The sequence below is a fragment of the Anas acuta genome, chromosome 14, assembly GCF_963932015.1.
Source record: "Anas acuta chromosome 14, bAnaAcu1.1, whole genome shotgun sequence".
Lineage (NCBI taxonomy): Eukaryota > Metazoa > Chordata > Aves > Anseriformes > Anatidae > Anas > Anas acuta.
Genome location: NC_088992.1, coordinates 19,362,966 through 19,381,628, shown reverse-complemented (window position 1 = coordinate 19,381,628; position 18,663 = coordinate 19,362,966). Strand labels below are relative to the sequence as shown.

The window sequence follows — 18,663 nt, the reverse complement described above, 5'->3', positions numbered from 1 at the left end:
AGGAGAGCAAGTGATACTTCATGCAATGACAATTCTTATTTTAGCTACCCAGCAAGGTGAGTTTGGTCTCCAGATGCTGTGCCGTCTCCATTAACAGATCCTCTCTGTTGTCAATTGCAGCTTCTGCCTCTCGACGAAAATTGGCCCATTTTTGAAAGTCATCCTCATTCAAGACCTGCATAAAATAATTTTAAAAGAGCTCTTTTTAAATTTAAATAAGAGGAGAAGAATGCCAACATTCTGGATCACAGAGGCTTAACTCCTATCTGGATTGATAAAGTACTGTGATGCCTTTAAAACAACAGATTTTTTTCCATGAGAAGACTGCAGGAGCTGGTAGCAATGAGAAAAAAAAAGATGTGCATTCTTGTTTGTGGAGGCTAAGAATTAAAAACATGGCTTAGAGAAACTCAGTCCCACAGCCTTTAGCTGGGAGTCTGTACTGGAGCACAGTTTCTGAAAGTTGCTCTGCAGGGTGTCTCACCACTTCTGCACTAATGTATCAGGCTAAAATGCACTATCCCAGGCTGAAGGTAGGATTTTGAAAGCTGAATGCAAAGCAAAACAGAAAGTTGGCTTTCTATGTCTTTCCTGAAATCACTATAAAGAGAGTAAGCCAGAGCTGTCATTGGATAAACAGAAATCAATATTTTGAGCTTGACGAAGAACCCATCATTTGTTCAAACTGAAAAACTGCAGAAAGAGAGGAGAAAAAGACTACAAAACAATCAAATAGAGGGACAGAAAGATGGTCTGTATCTGTCTTGTCCTCTGAAGTACAGAGTTTTATAACCATTGCATTGTTTCCAATAAATATATTGATATATATAGAGCAAAGCTGTAAACAACATTAGGGTAGTGTCCTCCTACCTTCTTAGCTATGCACAGAGTTCGGAGGCCATCTCGGGCATAGTAGTCCAGATGTTTCTGTGTTCTGTCTTTTATTCTTTTCCTTCTCCTCTCTGCATAAGTGTCAGCTATGAAATACAAGGGAAAGATTCCACATCTTATTCACAGATCATTTCAGACCTAATGACCTAAGATTAAAAAAGAATGGGCAACTGAGTGAAAATTGGATTCCATTGTAATAGCAATCCCTTTCAAAGTGTTCACTGTGTGTTGCATAAACTGAAGATTGGTAAAGGTTCTTGTTTCCTTTATGATGATATTACTTTATCTTGTTGTTATTGTTGCTGTTGTTTTTTAATGCTACAGCACTCTTGCTGACAAGCTGAAATACCACGGTCAGGCCCGTATGAAAGTATTACTGCAGAGTACACAACCCACGTGGGTTAGTGCTGTCAGTGAATTTTAATTAGCCCATTCCATATTCTCAGCATTACTCAGTTTAAACAAATACCTCAGTTCTGATCTGCAAGGATAACACTACTGAGAGCTTGTTCCTTATCTTTATACTCCTGATGCCTAGATATTATATTTCATGAAGAAGAGAGTACTGCAAACTTCTTGTGCGTCATTGTAGGAGACACAACAGGAATAGCTCATTGGCTTATTACCTTTGCCAGAGTCTTCCAGCAAGTCCATTATAACAGAGTCAGCTCCTTTTGTGTAGACAATGACCTCCTTGGTTAGAGGGTGTCTTACCACTACAGACATCCTTTTCCTTACTGAGTCAAATCCCAAAGTGTAGAGGATATCAAAAGTCAAGAGTGTGCCTTGTGGCAACTGTACAGTCACCTGCTCAGGAGTCCGGGACACTAAAGTAAAACTGTATGCCTGGGCAGCATAGACAAGTGCTGCCTCATCTGGACTCTCAGCCTCGTAACAGAAGTCTGTTGGCAAAGAACCATGAGTAACAGACTTAAAAACCTCATCCAAGGAAGCACTGCCAATATCTGTGCTGGCCTTGTCCTGGAGCCCAGTGCCCCTATTGCTGTCACAGCAGTCATTGTCCTCGTCACAGCAATCCAACGCAGCAAGGTGCTCCCCGGTGTTCTTTGCACTGAAGCTAGCTCCTAGCTCTGAACTAGACTGAGATGATGAAAAAGACTGGCTGAGGCTTGCTAACTTCAGCCGATGAAATATCTGATGAATCTTCTCCAAAGTGATTCCTGAAGGTTTTATTGGTGGTGGGACTATAACCTAGAAATATGAGAAAACCTTGGGTTATGGTTAAAAATAAATGAATGTGAGCTACAAGATACTTTCCAAAGCCTCCAAATTTTTCTTTTCTAAATGACAATAATAAAAAATGCAGCAATATTTTTTTTCTCTTTAACCGTGTTAAGGGAATTCAGTAGAGGAGTCATTGGAAAATTGGCATCTGAATTTGATGGTGATTTGTGTCTCTGCTTCTGAAACACAGATGAAATCAAGGCCCTTATAATTCTGAAAATGGCCTGAGAGATCAGAGAAAACCCCGTATATTCAACATATTTCTTACAGTAAATGTATTATTAAATCTAAAAGGAAAAGCACAGATACTGCGGTAGCCCTATCTATTCATCAAACATAAAGAGCCTTGTTAGGTAGGGATATACACAGGCAGTGGAACAGTAGACATTACATAAAAGATAAAAGAACTAGAGGAGAGCTCCAGTACAAAACCATTTCTCACCACTTCAGGTTTCCCTGAACAGTGCTCTGTGTTGTTATTGGAAGCACGATCAATTTCCTTGAATACTTAGTTTAAACAAAATTAGATTACCCTCTGTCTTGGCTCAGTAGCTGTGGAGACCACGACTGTATTGCAGATGGCAAGGGCAAGAAAAAAGTCAGTAAGAGATGTGGCAGTCTGCATATGTATAAAAGGAGAGAGATTTTCAGTCTGGAGTGCAGCTTCTCTCACTCTTCTCAGCAGCCTGCTGTCTGGAGTCACATCCTTTTCCTGTAAGAAAAATTAAGGAGAATTATTCCCATTTATAACTGTGCTCAAGGAAGAGCTCTCAACTCAATAGTCTTCTGTTGCGCCTTATTGAGTTCACACCTAGGATTATGTAAGAGAAATGCCTTTTGTACTTTCAATCTGGGGAAAACAGATATATTTCTAAAGGCTGCATAACTAGATTATTAGGAAGAAACTTACCTTAAGATAGGAGGAGTTTTCAGAGTTTTATTTATTTTGAGATCTATCTCAAGAATAATCTATACTGTGTCTCCAAACTTTGAAACTGCTGACTAATGAATTAAAGGTCATTCCAGGTGGAAGTGGATTTGGGATCACCCATTTCAGTGATGGAGCAGCAATGCTATTTCAACAGAGAAGACAGCTTGTGTTTATAGCTTGGTTACAACAAAAAAGTGTTTTCAGAATCATTTTGCTTTGTACCTGAAAGAGAAGCTGTCTCAAATTGCTCTTTTTCAGCTTTACAATAAACAGGTGAATGCATACATTCTGCATTTGTTCCTGAAACAGTACTGTAATCTACTACCACACTCTCTCTAATCAAATCTAAATTCACAAGCCAAACTACTTAACAATGTTACTTATCTACAATTTAATCTAATGTAGGGCTATGGAAATATGACTTTTAATGGAAATTTCATGTTAGCAGAATTAGGTTTGGATTTAATTCAGGGCCATATTCAACTAGAGCTTCCCAATTTAAAAGACATCTTCTGCAAGCCAGCACTTTTGGATGCCTTCTTTAAGGAATTGCCAGTGAATTAGCTGCTTCTAGTTTATCTCAACTACTACACTCTCCTCCTTCAATTTGGCACAGTTTTCTTAAGTTCCCTAAATATGCAACAGCTATCAATTAACCAACTTCATGACTGTGCAGTGCTAAGCTGAATATGTTATGTTGTAACTCCTGCTTGCTAACATGAAAACTGGTCCTTAAATTATCTCAATAATTGAAAATAAATCTATTGCTCATTCTGCAGCACAGAATTCAGCTGAGATTCAAAGAGAGAACCAGATAATGCACTCTCTGCAAGAGGAGGTTCTGGTTCCTCTGGCTCAGTGTTTTCATTCTTTTTTTCTTTTGCATGTGGGCAAAAATTTTAAGTGCAGATGCAGTCCCTCCTCTAGCAAATTGACATATACTGATTTTCAGGTATCTTCTCAAGCCTCTTAAAAGGAATCAGACATTGAAGAATTAAAGTGCTCATTCTTTAGAAATCGTTTCACAATGTCTTGCTGCAGCAGCTGATAGGTACCTGTGTGCCTGTTGACTACCGTGCTCACTACTTAGAGCAATCCCAAATAGCTGAACTGGACAATTCCCATGTAGAAAATATTATGTACAGACATAACTCTCAAAACAGTGATGTTGGGAATTATATTCAATTCAAAACATTAATGATTAGAAATTCTCTGTTTGCCCAACTATTCATATAATTTCCTCATGCATTGCCACAATTAGAATGAACCTCACCAACCACAAATCATTACACATGGATCTCAACCTCTCCTATTCATCACCATCCCACTCAGTTTTGTTTGCACATATATATCCACAATATCTGCCTCTAACTTGTGCCAAAAATAATAAAACACACATAGGCATTCCATTTCAACTGAAACTTTCTGAACTAAAAAATTTCCTCTGGAAAAATGGAAAATTTTCAGGTCAACTGTGGCCTCAGAAACAAGTTTTAAATATAAAATTTATACAGAAATCAATGTTTTTATCTCTTTTTCTTTTCACATTCAGTGAAAGCAGGACTGACCTGAATTTACCTATTTCTCTAGTTTCAGCCTTATGGAATACCAGCAGATAAAAGAATTCACACAAACAAATCTGTTCATTGACTGGCCTGAATAAAACTGAATGAATAAAACAGAAAATGAAACAAAACAGCATTGATGATAATCAATTAAATTTACCATACTTTAAATGCTATGTTAGTAAAATGTTGATGTTATAAAATGGCTACTGCAATTCATTTAAGATCTCTGTATTAGTTTGATAGCATTTCTTCTACTTAATGGCTCTAAAACCTGATGATAATAGGAGAATTGAAATCTTCATGAAATGTTTCTAATAGCAGGGCACTGTTTATTACAATTATTAAATCTAGAAGAAAACGTGCTGTCAAGATCTTACTTCATAAGAACATCTACAGGTAGACAGAATAAATGCTAATGCCCTGTCTTGTTCCAAATTTGATTATCATTTTATATTTTTCCTACTCTTTTAAATTTCCCTGAAGTCTTGCTGTCAACCATATCTCCGTTGTTTATAGTACATTGTTTTAATTTTTCCTCTGAGAAGTTGCAGCAGCCACAACAAATCAAATTAATAAAGTCAACTGGCATTGTCTCATTTGAGGTACCAAAAGAAACCAGTAAGGTGGCCAATGCCACCTTCAAGGCTCTGAAGTGACCGGGTATCCTCTTTGGCTGAAGGCTGTCCTCTAGAGGGCCAGACAGACAGGATAAAAATTGGTTTCCATTTTAACAAGAGGTGTGAAAGAACAGGTGAGTTTGTTCTTTTCCCAGTTGCATTTGCTATATAGACATATCCTTCTCCCTCCAGATTTCTAATAAATGTTTATGAAAGGAATAAATCAGTCACTGTATTTCTTTCTCAGACTTCTTCAGAGATTTCTGAAGTAAAGACTACACTGTTCTTCCGTCCTTTCCATTCCACAAAAAACCTAAAACATACACATACATTACACTTTTTTATGATACCAGCATAATACTGATATTATACCACATATGTGATACCACACATAATTGTCAACAATTCTCAACTACAGACTTTGGTTATAGCGTGAATATGAGTTCAGATGGATTTGTCCAGCTCAGTCTAATTTTCTGAGTGTAACTGTTAATTGGTTGACCTCTATCTTTTTGTATTTGCATCTCAAGGTAGCAAGATGACTGCTAACAAAAGTTAGGAATTTGCTTTTCAGTTGTCCAGGACCTTGTCATGCTCTTTCCCACTGAACAGACTTTAATACTGAATTTTAGGGGGATGTAGCTGGACACAGGATTCATTTTATCTTATGAACTGCATAAATCACATACAAGGAGGCTCCCTAAACTCTCAGGGATCACAAGGACTAAGACAAAAATATTGGAGGGGATAAAAACAGAAAGTAAGTCCTAGGATTTAGGTTCTGCATAAAAGCTACACTATTTTTATTCCAGAAAATAAAAGCAGAAAAGCAGTGCTATTTAGCTATTCTTGTAGGATCTGCAGTCTCCAGTTTAATTAACTTTATCAAATGCCATGAATTACCCATCATCCTCATCTCAAGCTCAGAGATGCACTAAGATGAACATGTTAATTAATAAAAGCTTTTTAAATTTCAGGAAAACACCAAAACTAGTTGAGCAGAGAATGCTCTCACAAACAGGCAGGTTGAAATACATTTTGTAGCTGAGGAGCTTTCTAATTGCAGAACTGCTCAGAATACTGAAACCAAGTCTGAAACATGCTGATTTGCAGGCACAATCAATTACCACAGTACAAATGCACTTAAAATACCATATGCAACCTGGTTACTACTGATTTGCATGAGGTTGATTGACAAGAGAATTTTGTGATCATTGCACAGATAATGCTCTTTTAAAAACTGTTCACATATAAATTTGACATTAGTGAGTGATTATTGTTTGTTTGGCGTAGTTATTTTCCAATTAAATTCCACATTTTGTAGGATATTATTAAGGTAACAGCCCTCCTTCTTTAAAATGCTTTTCTTGGCAACAGTTCTGATATGCAGGTGAGGTGCTCACAGCAGATGCTGTACTAACCCTTACCCAAAAATCACTGTCTTCTCAGCAGTGCAAAGTTCTTCATTTTTATTTTTTTTAATTACCTGAGGCTACCAGTTTCCATGAGTAGCTTTCATCTAGCTAGTACATCAACCCTTGGAATCTCAGAATTTATTAAGAAAAAAGCCAACAACAACAAACTGTGTAATCCCAGATGCTGACATTTGGACTTTGTGTTGTTTATTGTAGAAAGCAGGGCCTTATTTTCTCTTGTGTTTTGATGATGAGAAGAAGCTGAGTCTCACAATTTCATAGTTAGCATCACATTTGACAAGTGTTGACTGCCACTGAATACTTCAGTGCTTTTATTTAAACAGAGACATTCATCCAGAAGGGCTCTGCAAGCCTTAAATTAAGGAATATTAAATGTGTGAGTGAAGATACAAAAGATGGATTTTTAATGAGAAACTTTGACTACTGAGATCCATTCAAGCATACAATACTATCTGTATACCCATTGTTATACAGATGTTCCAGCTGTTCTTAGCAATGTACAAATGCATCAGACAAGGTGATATAAATTCCAAAGGACAGGAAACACAGAGAAACAGAAAATTTTACTATCCCTATTTCATAAAAAGGAAATTGGTTTGGTAAATAAAGATACTACTGTGCATCATTTGAAAGATATCAATATACGGGGCAACATACTGGGCAATAAATACCTAAGTGTCTTCATTTTTACCAGGTCTTCACATTTGTCACAGAGGTTAAGCAATTTATTGGGATAGAGTGACAGCAGCTAAGGTGGTTTATTTTCAGGACAGCAGCTTAACCTCCTTCTAAAAAGCAGATGTTTCATACTAGTTCCTCAGATTATGCTTTTACAGAGGGGAAACAAGCAAACAAGCAAAGGAAAACATGGCATTTTATTTCTGAAAGAAACTGAAGAGGCTTGGCAGAAAAACTATCTGGAAACATATCTGGCAAGGAAGTCCTATATCACACTTCAAAAGTCAAGACCCATAGAACAGATATACAGAAGTTCTCAATATTCCATGAGGACTGGGCTGGAAAATGTGAGGACAACTGACAATCCCCCATATTCCAAGAACAGGAGGAACACTGACCAATATCTACTACAAAACAGAGAAACTGAATGAGACAAGTAGAATCTTAAAATTAATCTAGGCTTACATCAACCAAAAAAAGTCAGCAAGTCAAAAACTCTGCCAAGAAGAACAACTGCAGATAATAAAGTTCTGAGAATCCTCTATTTATTAGAATTTGTTACAATGAAGATTTGGAAGGGCTTTTTAATTAATTTTAATTGTAATTCTGATTTTGAAAGTGTTTGACCTTCTCCTGGAGTGCATAAAAGCTTTTTCTGAAATGTCTCTTAACAAACTTTCAAGGATTAAAAACCAGACTGACCTTGATTAGGTTGTGTTAGATTTTGGGAAGTTTCAGATCTAAAATTCAGATGAGTTTAAGGCTTTTCTAGAAGTGCAATGAGGATGACTCGAACTTCCATGTTAGTACTTGAGGTGAGGCAGAGGCCACCGAGCTAATGAATTGGGACAAGGCTGTTCAGTATCTGTTCAACATCTCACAGGGTTTGAGAATGTAATCTGATAAACCTTTCTTGCTTCATTTACATGTATATTTTCTATGTGAAAAATGTTGGGATTTTTGTTTTTTATTTTTATCTCAAAGAAATGCACCACTTAGCTTTTGCTAAGTCACAAATCACACAGAACTGGTCTGGAGAGCACAGCTTTTGCATTCAGCATGCACAGCTCATGGGTGGTTAAACTGTTTATCGGAGACAATATGTTGCAGTGCTGATAGCAAAAGTAGTTTATGGCATTCTGAACTGTGTTCAGACTCAGACTTCAATCCCATAACCTTTTCCCAACCATCATCTTCCAGAAGGACCTATACTGCCCTTTTCTGCAAAGCCAGGCTCCAGGCTCCTATCTCTGCTCACAGCCCCAACTCCTCTCGGAACAACCCCAGCCAGCATCCCCATTGCAGTCTACCTCACTTTCCTGCCATTCCAGGGTACCAAAACAGTACAAAAAGCTCATTCTGTGCCAACTACATATCTTGTAGTTAAATGTGCCAGCTCGATCTGTTTGTACTCACAATGGTGCTGCTGAATGCCACTTGTGATCGGTTGCTGTCACGACGACCAAGTGACCTATTCCGTGTATGCCCCTGAAAATGAGCTCTAGCACTCTGGCACCTCCTTAAGGGTCTCATGGTCCTTTGATTATAAGTGTCTGGTCTTTCAGTGTTCATGGAAGGAAGTGTGAAGTGTTGAAGTTTTACAAAATCTGTATAATCTAAATCCAACTCCTTATGGGTTTCCAGGCGCTTGGCTGTAAATAGAGAAAATTAACATTATCTTTTAAAAGATAATTAACATTATATTTTATACTATTCTTTGCATGGCTTAGGAGTAATTCCTTGGTTAGTTACAAAAAAACTGAAATAAACTAACCCAAAGCTAAAACAACTCAAAAGCCATCATCAGAAAAACCTTCACAATCCACTTTATTTTCTGGCAACTCCCTCTCTGCAATGCTTACTATCATATGAAATCAAAAATGCATTTCAAAGTGATCAGTTGTTTTTAAGGATTTCTCCTAAATGCTAAGGGTTGCACTTTGTGGTTGTCTGGAATATGAGAAAGAAAGAAGGTAATTCACAAATTTGTTAATGCTCTCTGTCACAAAGCACAAACATCTTTACAGCAGCTTCTTGCCTGCTAAATTAAATCCTTTGTGCTATGTAGACAGAGAAAGTAGCAACCAAGAAGGGGTCTGAGTAATAATGTCCAGATTTGGCGCTGAATGCTAAAAGACTTCAGATACAGACTGCAGCTAGGGTTGACTCTAGAAGATGTAGATGCACCTTCGTTCATATCACACAGAAGTCTATGGCAATTACTTTTGGACCCACTGAGTTTGATTAATAACTATTTTCAGTTTGTGAGCCTATAGAAGATTGCCTGGCATTTATTTAGAAATGAAAATGCTCGTTTTGCACAAGAGGGTATTCAAGAGGGTATTCAATGCAAGGCAATGCCTGAGATGTATTCAGAAGGAACCAGAAAACCTTTCCTATCTGCCCTCCAAATCAGTTAAAACTTCACTTTAGGAATCTCCATAACAGGAGTCCCTCACAAAATGGAGACAAAACCATAAATTCAGTCAGAAGGCTCAGTAGGTTTAAATGTTATTATTTAAATTAATAAGATTTACTAGCTCAGAGAAAAAAAAAAGAAAGTTTAAAAAAGTATCTCCTACCATTTTCCTGATGTGAAAACTCATGTCCATCAACTGTACAGCGTCGGAATACCATTTTGTTTTCTGTTAGTGTCCCAGTTTTGTCTGAGAAAATATACTGAATTTGTCCAAGATCTTCAGTAATATTTAGGGCTCTGCACTGAATGGGCAAATCTGCTTCTTCATCATAGAGGTCAATGTCATTGTGAATTAAGAAGACTTGGCCCAACTTGACCAACTCAATGGACACATAAAGAGAAATGGGGATTAAAACCTGAAAGAGAGATGAAAATCTCAGTGAGGTGTTAGACAAGTCTTATTGCTTTCTGTCAGAAGTTTCCTGGCACAAGTATACTAACATTTTCAGAAAAAAAGAAGTTCTTCCTAGAGATGTATTGTAGGACCAAATAATAACAGTTAAAAACAAACAAACAAACAAAAGAAAAACTGCACACAATAGCAACGGATAGCTAGGGACAATAAGTCACGAATTTAAGACAAAATTATTTGAACCAAATACAAAGATGAGCTGATGAGTCTGAAATTGGATTCTTGACTCTCTTACAAAGCACGTGTTTTTGTCCAAGTTTCATCAAGGTTCATCAAAGTCAAGGTATGCAGTTCTTCCTTCCTGAAACTCTGAGATGATGCACTAGCAAAGGCTAACTCTTAATGTAAAAAAAGTTTCCAAAGTAATGACTTTGCATGCAACACTTCCCATCCACTAACTTCCCTGTCATGAAATAATCCTGAATTCTTAAGGTGCACAAATGTTCTGTTTAAGTAATAAAGGATAAACCTGTAACGAATCTCTAAGCAACTCAGAAAGTTATTTTCATATTTCATTCATATTAAAGAAATTTTGTTCACTTAAATCTCAGCAGATAAGTCAAGAAATCAGAAAAGCATGATTTTATCCCCTACCCCATAAACTGTTCTTCATGATTAGGTTTAATCAGACTCATATATGAGTATCCTACTTTTAATTTATCTTATTTCCTAAACCCGTAGAGCCATACCTAGCTATTATTCCCCACCGGAAAAACATTTTTTTTTTTCACTGTCTTTCTGAGATATTAAGTGGCATTCCTATTTAGGAATGATGGGCATAGGCAGAAAAAAAAACCAACAACTGATATTTCGATGTAAGCGTCTTCTTTAGTGCATATCCTAGAGATTCTGGAGCTATTTAAAGATATAATACATGTCCTTCTTATCTATATTCCTGTGACGTTTCAACACCACCAAAAAAAAAAAAGTGCTTTGAAAGAAAAAAAATATGTCGCACTTCAATGTTTTGAAATGCTCCTTACAATATTTTCAAATAGGATTAAGAAGGTACTGCACAGCTATTACTTGATACTAATTTTTCATTGTTGACTGTAGTCAGTTATGAATAGCTTCTTCCTTGAAGGTAACAGAGAAGTGTTTATCTTTTACCTGCAGTAGGATTATCATAGTCAAGAACAGGTAGAAACCAGCAAGAACTGGAGACGGAAAATTGCCATTCTCATCTGGGACATCATAAGGTGGATGTTCTGAGAAGCTTCCAGCCCAGATGCCATGACCTGTTGGAATACGTATTATGTTGAAATACACTGAGCAGGAAGGTGATTATTTTCATCCACCTGTCCCACAAGACTCTTAGCTCTGTATACATCTCTTCTCACTCTACCTCTTGTTGCTGCAGGATTCCATCTCTTCCACCTCTCTTTAAAAGTCCCTAGTGTTGAAGACTCCCATTCCACTTTCTAACAGAAAGTATGATAACTTTCATAGAGAGAAGCTGAAATCTTTTTCATCCTTCCCGACCATTCTCAACTTCCACCTCTCTTTGTTAGCACGTGCTTCCTATAACTCAAGCTAAGCAGCTTATTTTTACATTTCCTCTGTTTCCCATCAGTTAGGTCACACCCCCAAACTGCTTCTTCCCCTGTATATTAAATATCAGTAGATTTCATTGCACTACTACAGCAAAGTTTCCAGTTTAGGACTTACCAACATCCCACCTGGGCTACTTTACCAGCTTTCATATTGCTCTACTGACATAAACTTTGCTTAGGAATGTTACTAAATGTACATATTCAGAAACGACACGTAGCTAGGACAAACAACCCACAGTGCATCATTGCTCCTAATGCCTTTTTCCTGCCAAAAACCTCTATTAGTCCACTTTTCATACCCAGTTCTGATAAAACTTCAGTTAGCACCAATTAAACTAGTGGTTGTTCTGCAGCATCTGCCTACTAAAATGCTGCCAAAGGAATTAAGATTATTTCAGCAATATTTTATGGCTAGAGACCTTAATCACAACGGAGGAAGGACAACTATAGTTGACAAGTCACTTCTTACACCCATTTTTCATTCTACACAAGAAAAATACTGATTGATCCATGAGAAACATTTCTTCTTGTATAAGAGCCTTGTGTTCAGACAATATTGCAAAGCAAGAACTCATGACAGAGCTATGGGACCATTTCATTTTTTTAACCTGAGCATATAAACTGTTTTCTTTAAATGCTGGCTTTTTCATCTGAGACTCCCTTAAATTTTAAGTTAAAGGACTTTATTACTCAAGGGCCCCTTGAGTAATAAGAAGAAAGAAGACAAGAAGAAAGAAGAAAAGAAGAAAAGAAGAAAAAGACAAGTTTCTAAATTGACATGACAGCAGCCAGGGAACAATGAAAATAAAGTCTCTCTCTCTCTCTCGCATAGAGCTTAGTTGTCAAACTGAAATCCCATTTCTGTGCCAAGAAAGCCCACTGCAACATGAAGCAGCAAAATTAAAAAAGTGATTAAGTCAGTTCTATCGTTCATCTTTTTGAATGGCCCTTATTTCTAACAGTGTTACAGCGATGACTGGCGAGTGGGTCACATCACAGGCCTTTGGGGAAGGTTCACAAGAACTTGACAGGGGCACCAGATTTGACTTTGTCTCTACAAAACTAAATGAAAGCAGTAACACTAAGTAAGTTATCACTGACATTAAATTGATTATAAGAAAGGGTGGCTTTGAACACAAATTGCTCATGGGAGCCTCTGTTATGTCTTTAAAGCAGTGACCCATTCAAAACTCAGCGGGCTTAAATTCTGGCCCTTTTCCTCAGGGTTAAGAAATCCTATTAATTCTGACCTGCCTGGGACAGACTCAATCAGAGTTGGAGGGCAAGAGGGTGCTTACCTGCAATGAAAACAATGTTTTTGAGATCTGCAATGTAGTAAACTACTGTCAGATAACCCCAGCCCACCCAGTTACCATATTCAAGTGTGCTCACATGAAAAAAGGCACTGTAAAGCCCCCAGAAAAATGCAGACTGTTCCTAACTAAACACTTAATTCATCTCAGCCTGCTAAAGGGACCTTTGGGAAGGAAGGTAGCTGTGGAGATTGTAAACTGAATGAATTACCTGTGTGCAGCTCACAGATTGAAAACTGGATACCTCTGGCTAATATCACCCTGAATGTATTAGAGGAGAATGTTACTAAAATGAAAGTAAAGCTACATCATTTTACTTCTGTAGTTACACATGGAGAACAAACATCCACTCAGGAAGCATATCTCAATTTGTTAGCACCGATTCCTATAATGCATTAACCCAACGACTTTCACTTCCTTTCTTTACACAAATTCTACCACAGTGGAGACAAGTCTTATGTGAAATATTTATAGCCATGGCCAACATTCCTTCCATCTGAATTGTTCAGATTTGACATTTTAACTTGTATATTGGAAGACAAAAGAGCCTAAAGACTCCAAAAGCATTGGGCCTTCAGCTCTAGATCTGATCTCGCTCATATAAGATCAGTTTTAATCATCATATAGAAAAAAACAATCAAATAGAAGGAAGACTTTTATCAGTGCTTCATACCTATGGCTCCAACAAGGCACATTGTGAACAGGAGTCCCACACATAAGAAAATATCCATATTCATCCGTCGCTCTATCTTGCTGCGCTTATAACGAGGACCATTGTTATTTAGCATGGCCTTAGTTTCGTGACCTTCAAAACACAAATAGATATATTTATGTAGTATATATATTTTAAAGCATTTCACAATGTGGGAGCAGGATGCTCACAACTAATGCTAATTTAACTCTGGTTTCATTCAGTAATTTTATTGACCATCTTCTCATTTGACTGTACATCAGAACATATGATAGACTAAATCAAGGGGTCTGAATTTTTGGGTAGACCTGTGCGGTGTCAAGAGTTGGACTTGATGATCCTTAAGGGTCCCTTCCAACTCAGGATATTCTATGATTCTATGATAAGGGGTTTACAGAAGACCTCCATTATATTACAGCTTTCAGCTGTAACATATATTTTACTTCCCAAAAGACAGCAGATTCAACAAGAACAAAAGGTTTGTATCAATATTCAAATCTTCTGAGACTCAAAAGCACAGATGTGCTCCTACATAACAGCCAAGTCTCCCTGAGAATAGAAGGAAAAACAGCAATAATATTGAATTTTGGTATTTTACAATCAACATGATTAAGTGATATACTGATTCCCAACACCTATAATTGAAAAACATTTAAAATATTTTTCATCAGCTATTTAGAAGCCACTAGACACATTTCCTACATTAACTTAAACAGTATCTGACATTAGATCCAGCAGTGAAAGATACTATCGTTGCTTAGTTTTAAATCGTGTGGATGTTAAGTGCTAACAAAACAGTAGGACAAGAAATAATAATAAAAAAGCACACCCAAATCATAAAACTTACTGAATTAAAATTCAGTTGGTATATTTGTAATGGAAAAAGAGGAGTTCTTTAAGAAGCTAACAAGCAAAATTTTTCTACATTTCTACATTTTCTACATGTATTTTATTAATATTATCTAAACCGTGGCTCCACAATTAGCATATTTGGATACCATCTGTTGCTATATTAAATAGTATATTTTATGTTAAATAGTATATTTTATGTTTATTCCTATAGTCCTTTCCCTGGAAAATACAGGCTATACAGACTTGTATTTTACTATTATTTTGTGTGTGTGTGTTTTATATGTGTGTTTAGCATGTGAGAGGTACTGTTTGCCATATAACTTTTGGCTTTTCCTAGAGAATTTTAACTGAAAGCTGAGAGTAAGGTATGATTTAATCACTCCTATTGGATTAATTCCAGCTTTACATCAAAAGTTATTAACTGAGGGAGACCACAAGACAGAAAATTACCCTCCAGCCTTATGTTCAGGACATTCACCCAAGAGCTGGGACTCTTGGCTTCCTATTTCAATGAACATTCAATTATTTACACAACCCTGAGCTATGTCAGTGGGACCAGTTTATACCATCAGTGCTCCTCTCTTTCCAACTCATGTATAACCTGCTTATTCCACAGATATTCAGAATACAACTTGTGAAGCAGGAGGTGTGTGTTCAGTCCCATGTAGGCAGAACTGAGAATGAAAGCCAAGTCTTCCCTTCAGTGAACAAATGCTCTAGCCACCGAGTTACACAGAAATGGGGAGTACTACTGCCTGCACTTCTGTTCCTCCAGCAGCTGTGCGAACCTTGTTCCTCACTATTCTTTTACAGCAGGTTTAATAGAGTTTTTTGTGTTGAAAAAAGCAAACAAAAAATATGACAAAGCCAGCTAGTCCATGCAGAAGCCCTCAAACAAATGTTGATGGATTTGTTTCAGCAAGAAAATGTGAGGAGCTTTATTTCCAAATTTCACTTCTGTTATTCCCTTCCACTTCAGCTGACCAACAGGAAAAGGAGTGTTCTGCACGCCTCTAATAAATATATCACTTTGCAAGAAATGTAATATCCGAAATACGAGAAACTTTTTTTTTTTTTTCTCCTAGAGTCCTCATGGTTTTGTATGCCGTGTAAGGCAGCACCTCACCTATCACCCCACTGGTACATGATCTCTCAATTTCTGGATGCCAATAGGCTCATCTAAAACTTGTTTTAATTCTGGTACTTTAGTACTTGAAAAGCATATAATTCTTGCTGCTGTCCTTATTGCAATGAGAAAACTATGTTGGCTGTTGGTCTGTAATTAGGTTTTGGTGCATTAGCACTATTGCTTTGTGTAGAACCATTTGGGTAACCATGAAAAGCAAAATCATACTTGGGTCAGATGAGAACTACACAGGCTAAACAATCACATCAAGTGATGGCTTGGCTCTTCACAAAGACTTCCATTAGATAGTAAGTTTGAGGAATAATAGGGTTATAAAAATAGAGAACATGCCATGTTGTAATGTGACTGATCTTGGATACTCAGAAAAGGTCAGAGACCATGATTAAAAGCCAGAATATAATAAATGTCAAAGAAACCAAGAAATGAAGCAGGTACTGGCTCAAATGAGTCTAATTTTAGAAGAAAAGGGATAAACTTTTATACTGACATTAACAATAAGATGACAACTGGAAATTGAGTTGAAGACTTACTCAGACCAATGAAAACACATCTTGAGAATCACTTTAAAACTCCCAGCTTTTGCTGCTGGCAGCTTAAGCAACATTAACAGAGACCCACATTGGAATCTGTGCTGATGTTGAAAGGAGCATACTGAAAAATGACTTGACCAAAGAGAAGAAAAATAGAAATCCTTACAGAAGAAAAGACCTGTTGATATGGGTCAAGAAGATGGCCATGGAAATGAACAGAGGGTTTGAACACCTCTCCCAGCAAGAAAAGTTGTGAGAGCTGGTGTTAAGCTTGCAGAAGAGAAGACTCCAGGGAGATGTTTTAGTATATAACAATATAAATATGTAAAAAAAATAAAATACATGTATTACTATATATATAATACATATTAAATATATATATGCATATATATATATTTTATATATTGCATGTATAACATGTATATTGCATGTTATACATGCAATATATAAAGAGAGCTTATTAGAAGATAGAGGAAGACTTTTTACCTGGGCCTGAAGTGACAGGACAAGGGGCAATAGTTTTAAACTGAAAGAGGTTGGATTTTGATTGGATGCAAGGAAGAACATTTTTTATTGTGAGGGTGGTGATACAGAGAAGTTATGCCCCAGAAGTATTCAAAGTTGGGTCAGATAGGACTTTGAGTATCTTGATCTAGTGAAAGATTTCCCTGCCCATGGCAGGGGGGCTGGACTAGATGATATTTAAAGGTCCCTTCTAACTCAGACCATTCTTTGAATCTGTGAAGTTACTCCCATTCTACAGGGTATGATTCCTATAGAGAATTTATATAGTTGCTCCAAAAAATGAGTGATAGGTTTGGAATCCTCCTCTGTCTGGCACTCCTCCTTGGTCTGGTAGGTACCATCCTCACTTGTGATGTTCAGAAAGACAGGTGTTGAAAGACCTACAAGGTGAAGGCTATTTTGGAAATATCTGGGAGCTATAGCCATTTAAAGTCCACTTCTATAGCAATGACATAAAATGGCTGATTATTAGGTAAAATGTTATGAATTGTGGAGGTCAATGTAAGGTAAATGACTCTTGCAAAAATGGTGACTTATTACTCTTAGGTAGCTCAGCCTTGAGGCCTCCCAGGCTGCTGGTTAGACATACAACAGGTGACATGACTTCCAGAAAGGTAAAAATAACCAATAGTGATGTTAATCATTGTTTTTAACCTGACTTTTATTTCATCAACAAATAAAGAGGGTATAAAGAATTGATACACTGGTAGTTGATAGGCTGCTTCTGAAGCAGAAGAGGGCACAGCCATCAAAGTCAATGATAAATCATGCTCACTGAATAGAAGTGGTGGTAACATTCCAAAGGCAAAAGAAGCTGAGAAAAAAATGAGCTGACCCACTGCTGAACCTGGCACTGCTGCGCTTGATCTGAGCACTGACACCATCTTGCACGGTTCATGTAGATTACTGCATGAAATACACAGTTGCAAGGACACACACTGTCTGTGTCAGCACAAACCTGTGGGGCTGCCACCTCTTCTGTAACCTCCAGCTGCTTTTCTACTGCTTTCCATGTGCTGGCACTGGCACCAGTTGGCTTTATGATGAAAACTAACCTACTTTTTTTTTTTTGCTGGGTGGTTCTTAAACTGCATCAGTTTCTGCCCTGAGGAGCCAATGAGACACCTCTAAGGACAGCACTATAGATTTTATAACCAATGAAATTATCATTATAATCAGAGCTACAGAGCTGAGAGTTAAACTCACCTTATCAAATTTGACTTGACCAGACATTTTGGCATAAATGTAGCAAGATACTTGATATACGCAAGGATACTGTCACTTGCCAGAGACCCAGTGCAGGACTTGTTGCCTTTGGAGATGGATGAGTAAGAGCTTTACTTCAAAAAATTATGTATTCTTCCCTCTGTACTATCATTTCTTAAAATGTTAAATTGTGGTGTGATGCTAGACTACGCATATTTACTTAAGGATATTTACAAGGAGATTCTATGAATACTATAGAAAGAACTTTTTACAACTTTTTACCTGCATATATAACAATTCCTACTGCAACCTCAGTGTTTCTGATTGTACATCCACGAAGTAAAAGGCTTTCAATGTTAAAACCAATCCGTTCGTTATTTGGCTTTTCCCTAGGGAAAAAAAAAAAAAAAGTAAAATAAAGCTATGTCATTTTCTGTTCTGAAACAGTATTAAACAAAATTTCTGCATGCATGTCTAATTCAAGTCGAAAATAAGGAACTGCGAAAGCCCTGTATTGCTTGTATTTCACTCAGCTTCAATAAAGACTCCAGTAAGATGTTATAGAGAAGTTTAAGTATCTCTAAAAGCC

General features: G+C 37.1%; 1 protein-coding gene across 2 annotated transcripts in view; it reads right to left on the bottom strand.

Moving 5' to 3' along the window:
* Positions 1–18,663, bottom strand: part of ATP10B (ATPase phospholipid transporting 10B (putative)) — a 54,777-nt gene that overhangs the window by 16,289 nt on the left and 19,825 nt on the right. For both annotated transcript variants that reach the window (XM_068698141.1, XM_068698142.1), the window contains 9 exons: positions 18,357–18,463; positions 13,797–13,928; positions 11,368–11,495; positions 9,949–10,201; positions 8,783–9,018; positions 2,669–2,848; positions 1,518–2,103; positions 871–977; positions 49–175 (listed from right to left, as the gene is read on the bottom strand). In XM_068698141.1, coding sequence (XP_068554242.1) covers positions 49–175; positions 871–977; positions 1,518–2,103; positions 2,669–2,848; positions 8,783–9,018; positions 9,949–10,201; positions 11,368–11,495; positions 13,797–13,928; positions 18,357–18,463 — 1,856 coding nt within the window. The remainder of the gene's footprint in view (positions 1–48; positions 176–870; positions 978–1,517; positions 2,104–2,668; positions 2,849–8,782; positions 9,019–9,948; positions 10,202–11,367; positions 11,496–13,796; positions 13,929–18,356; positions 18,464–18,663) is intronic.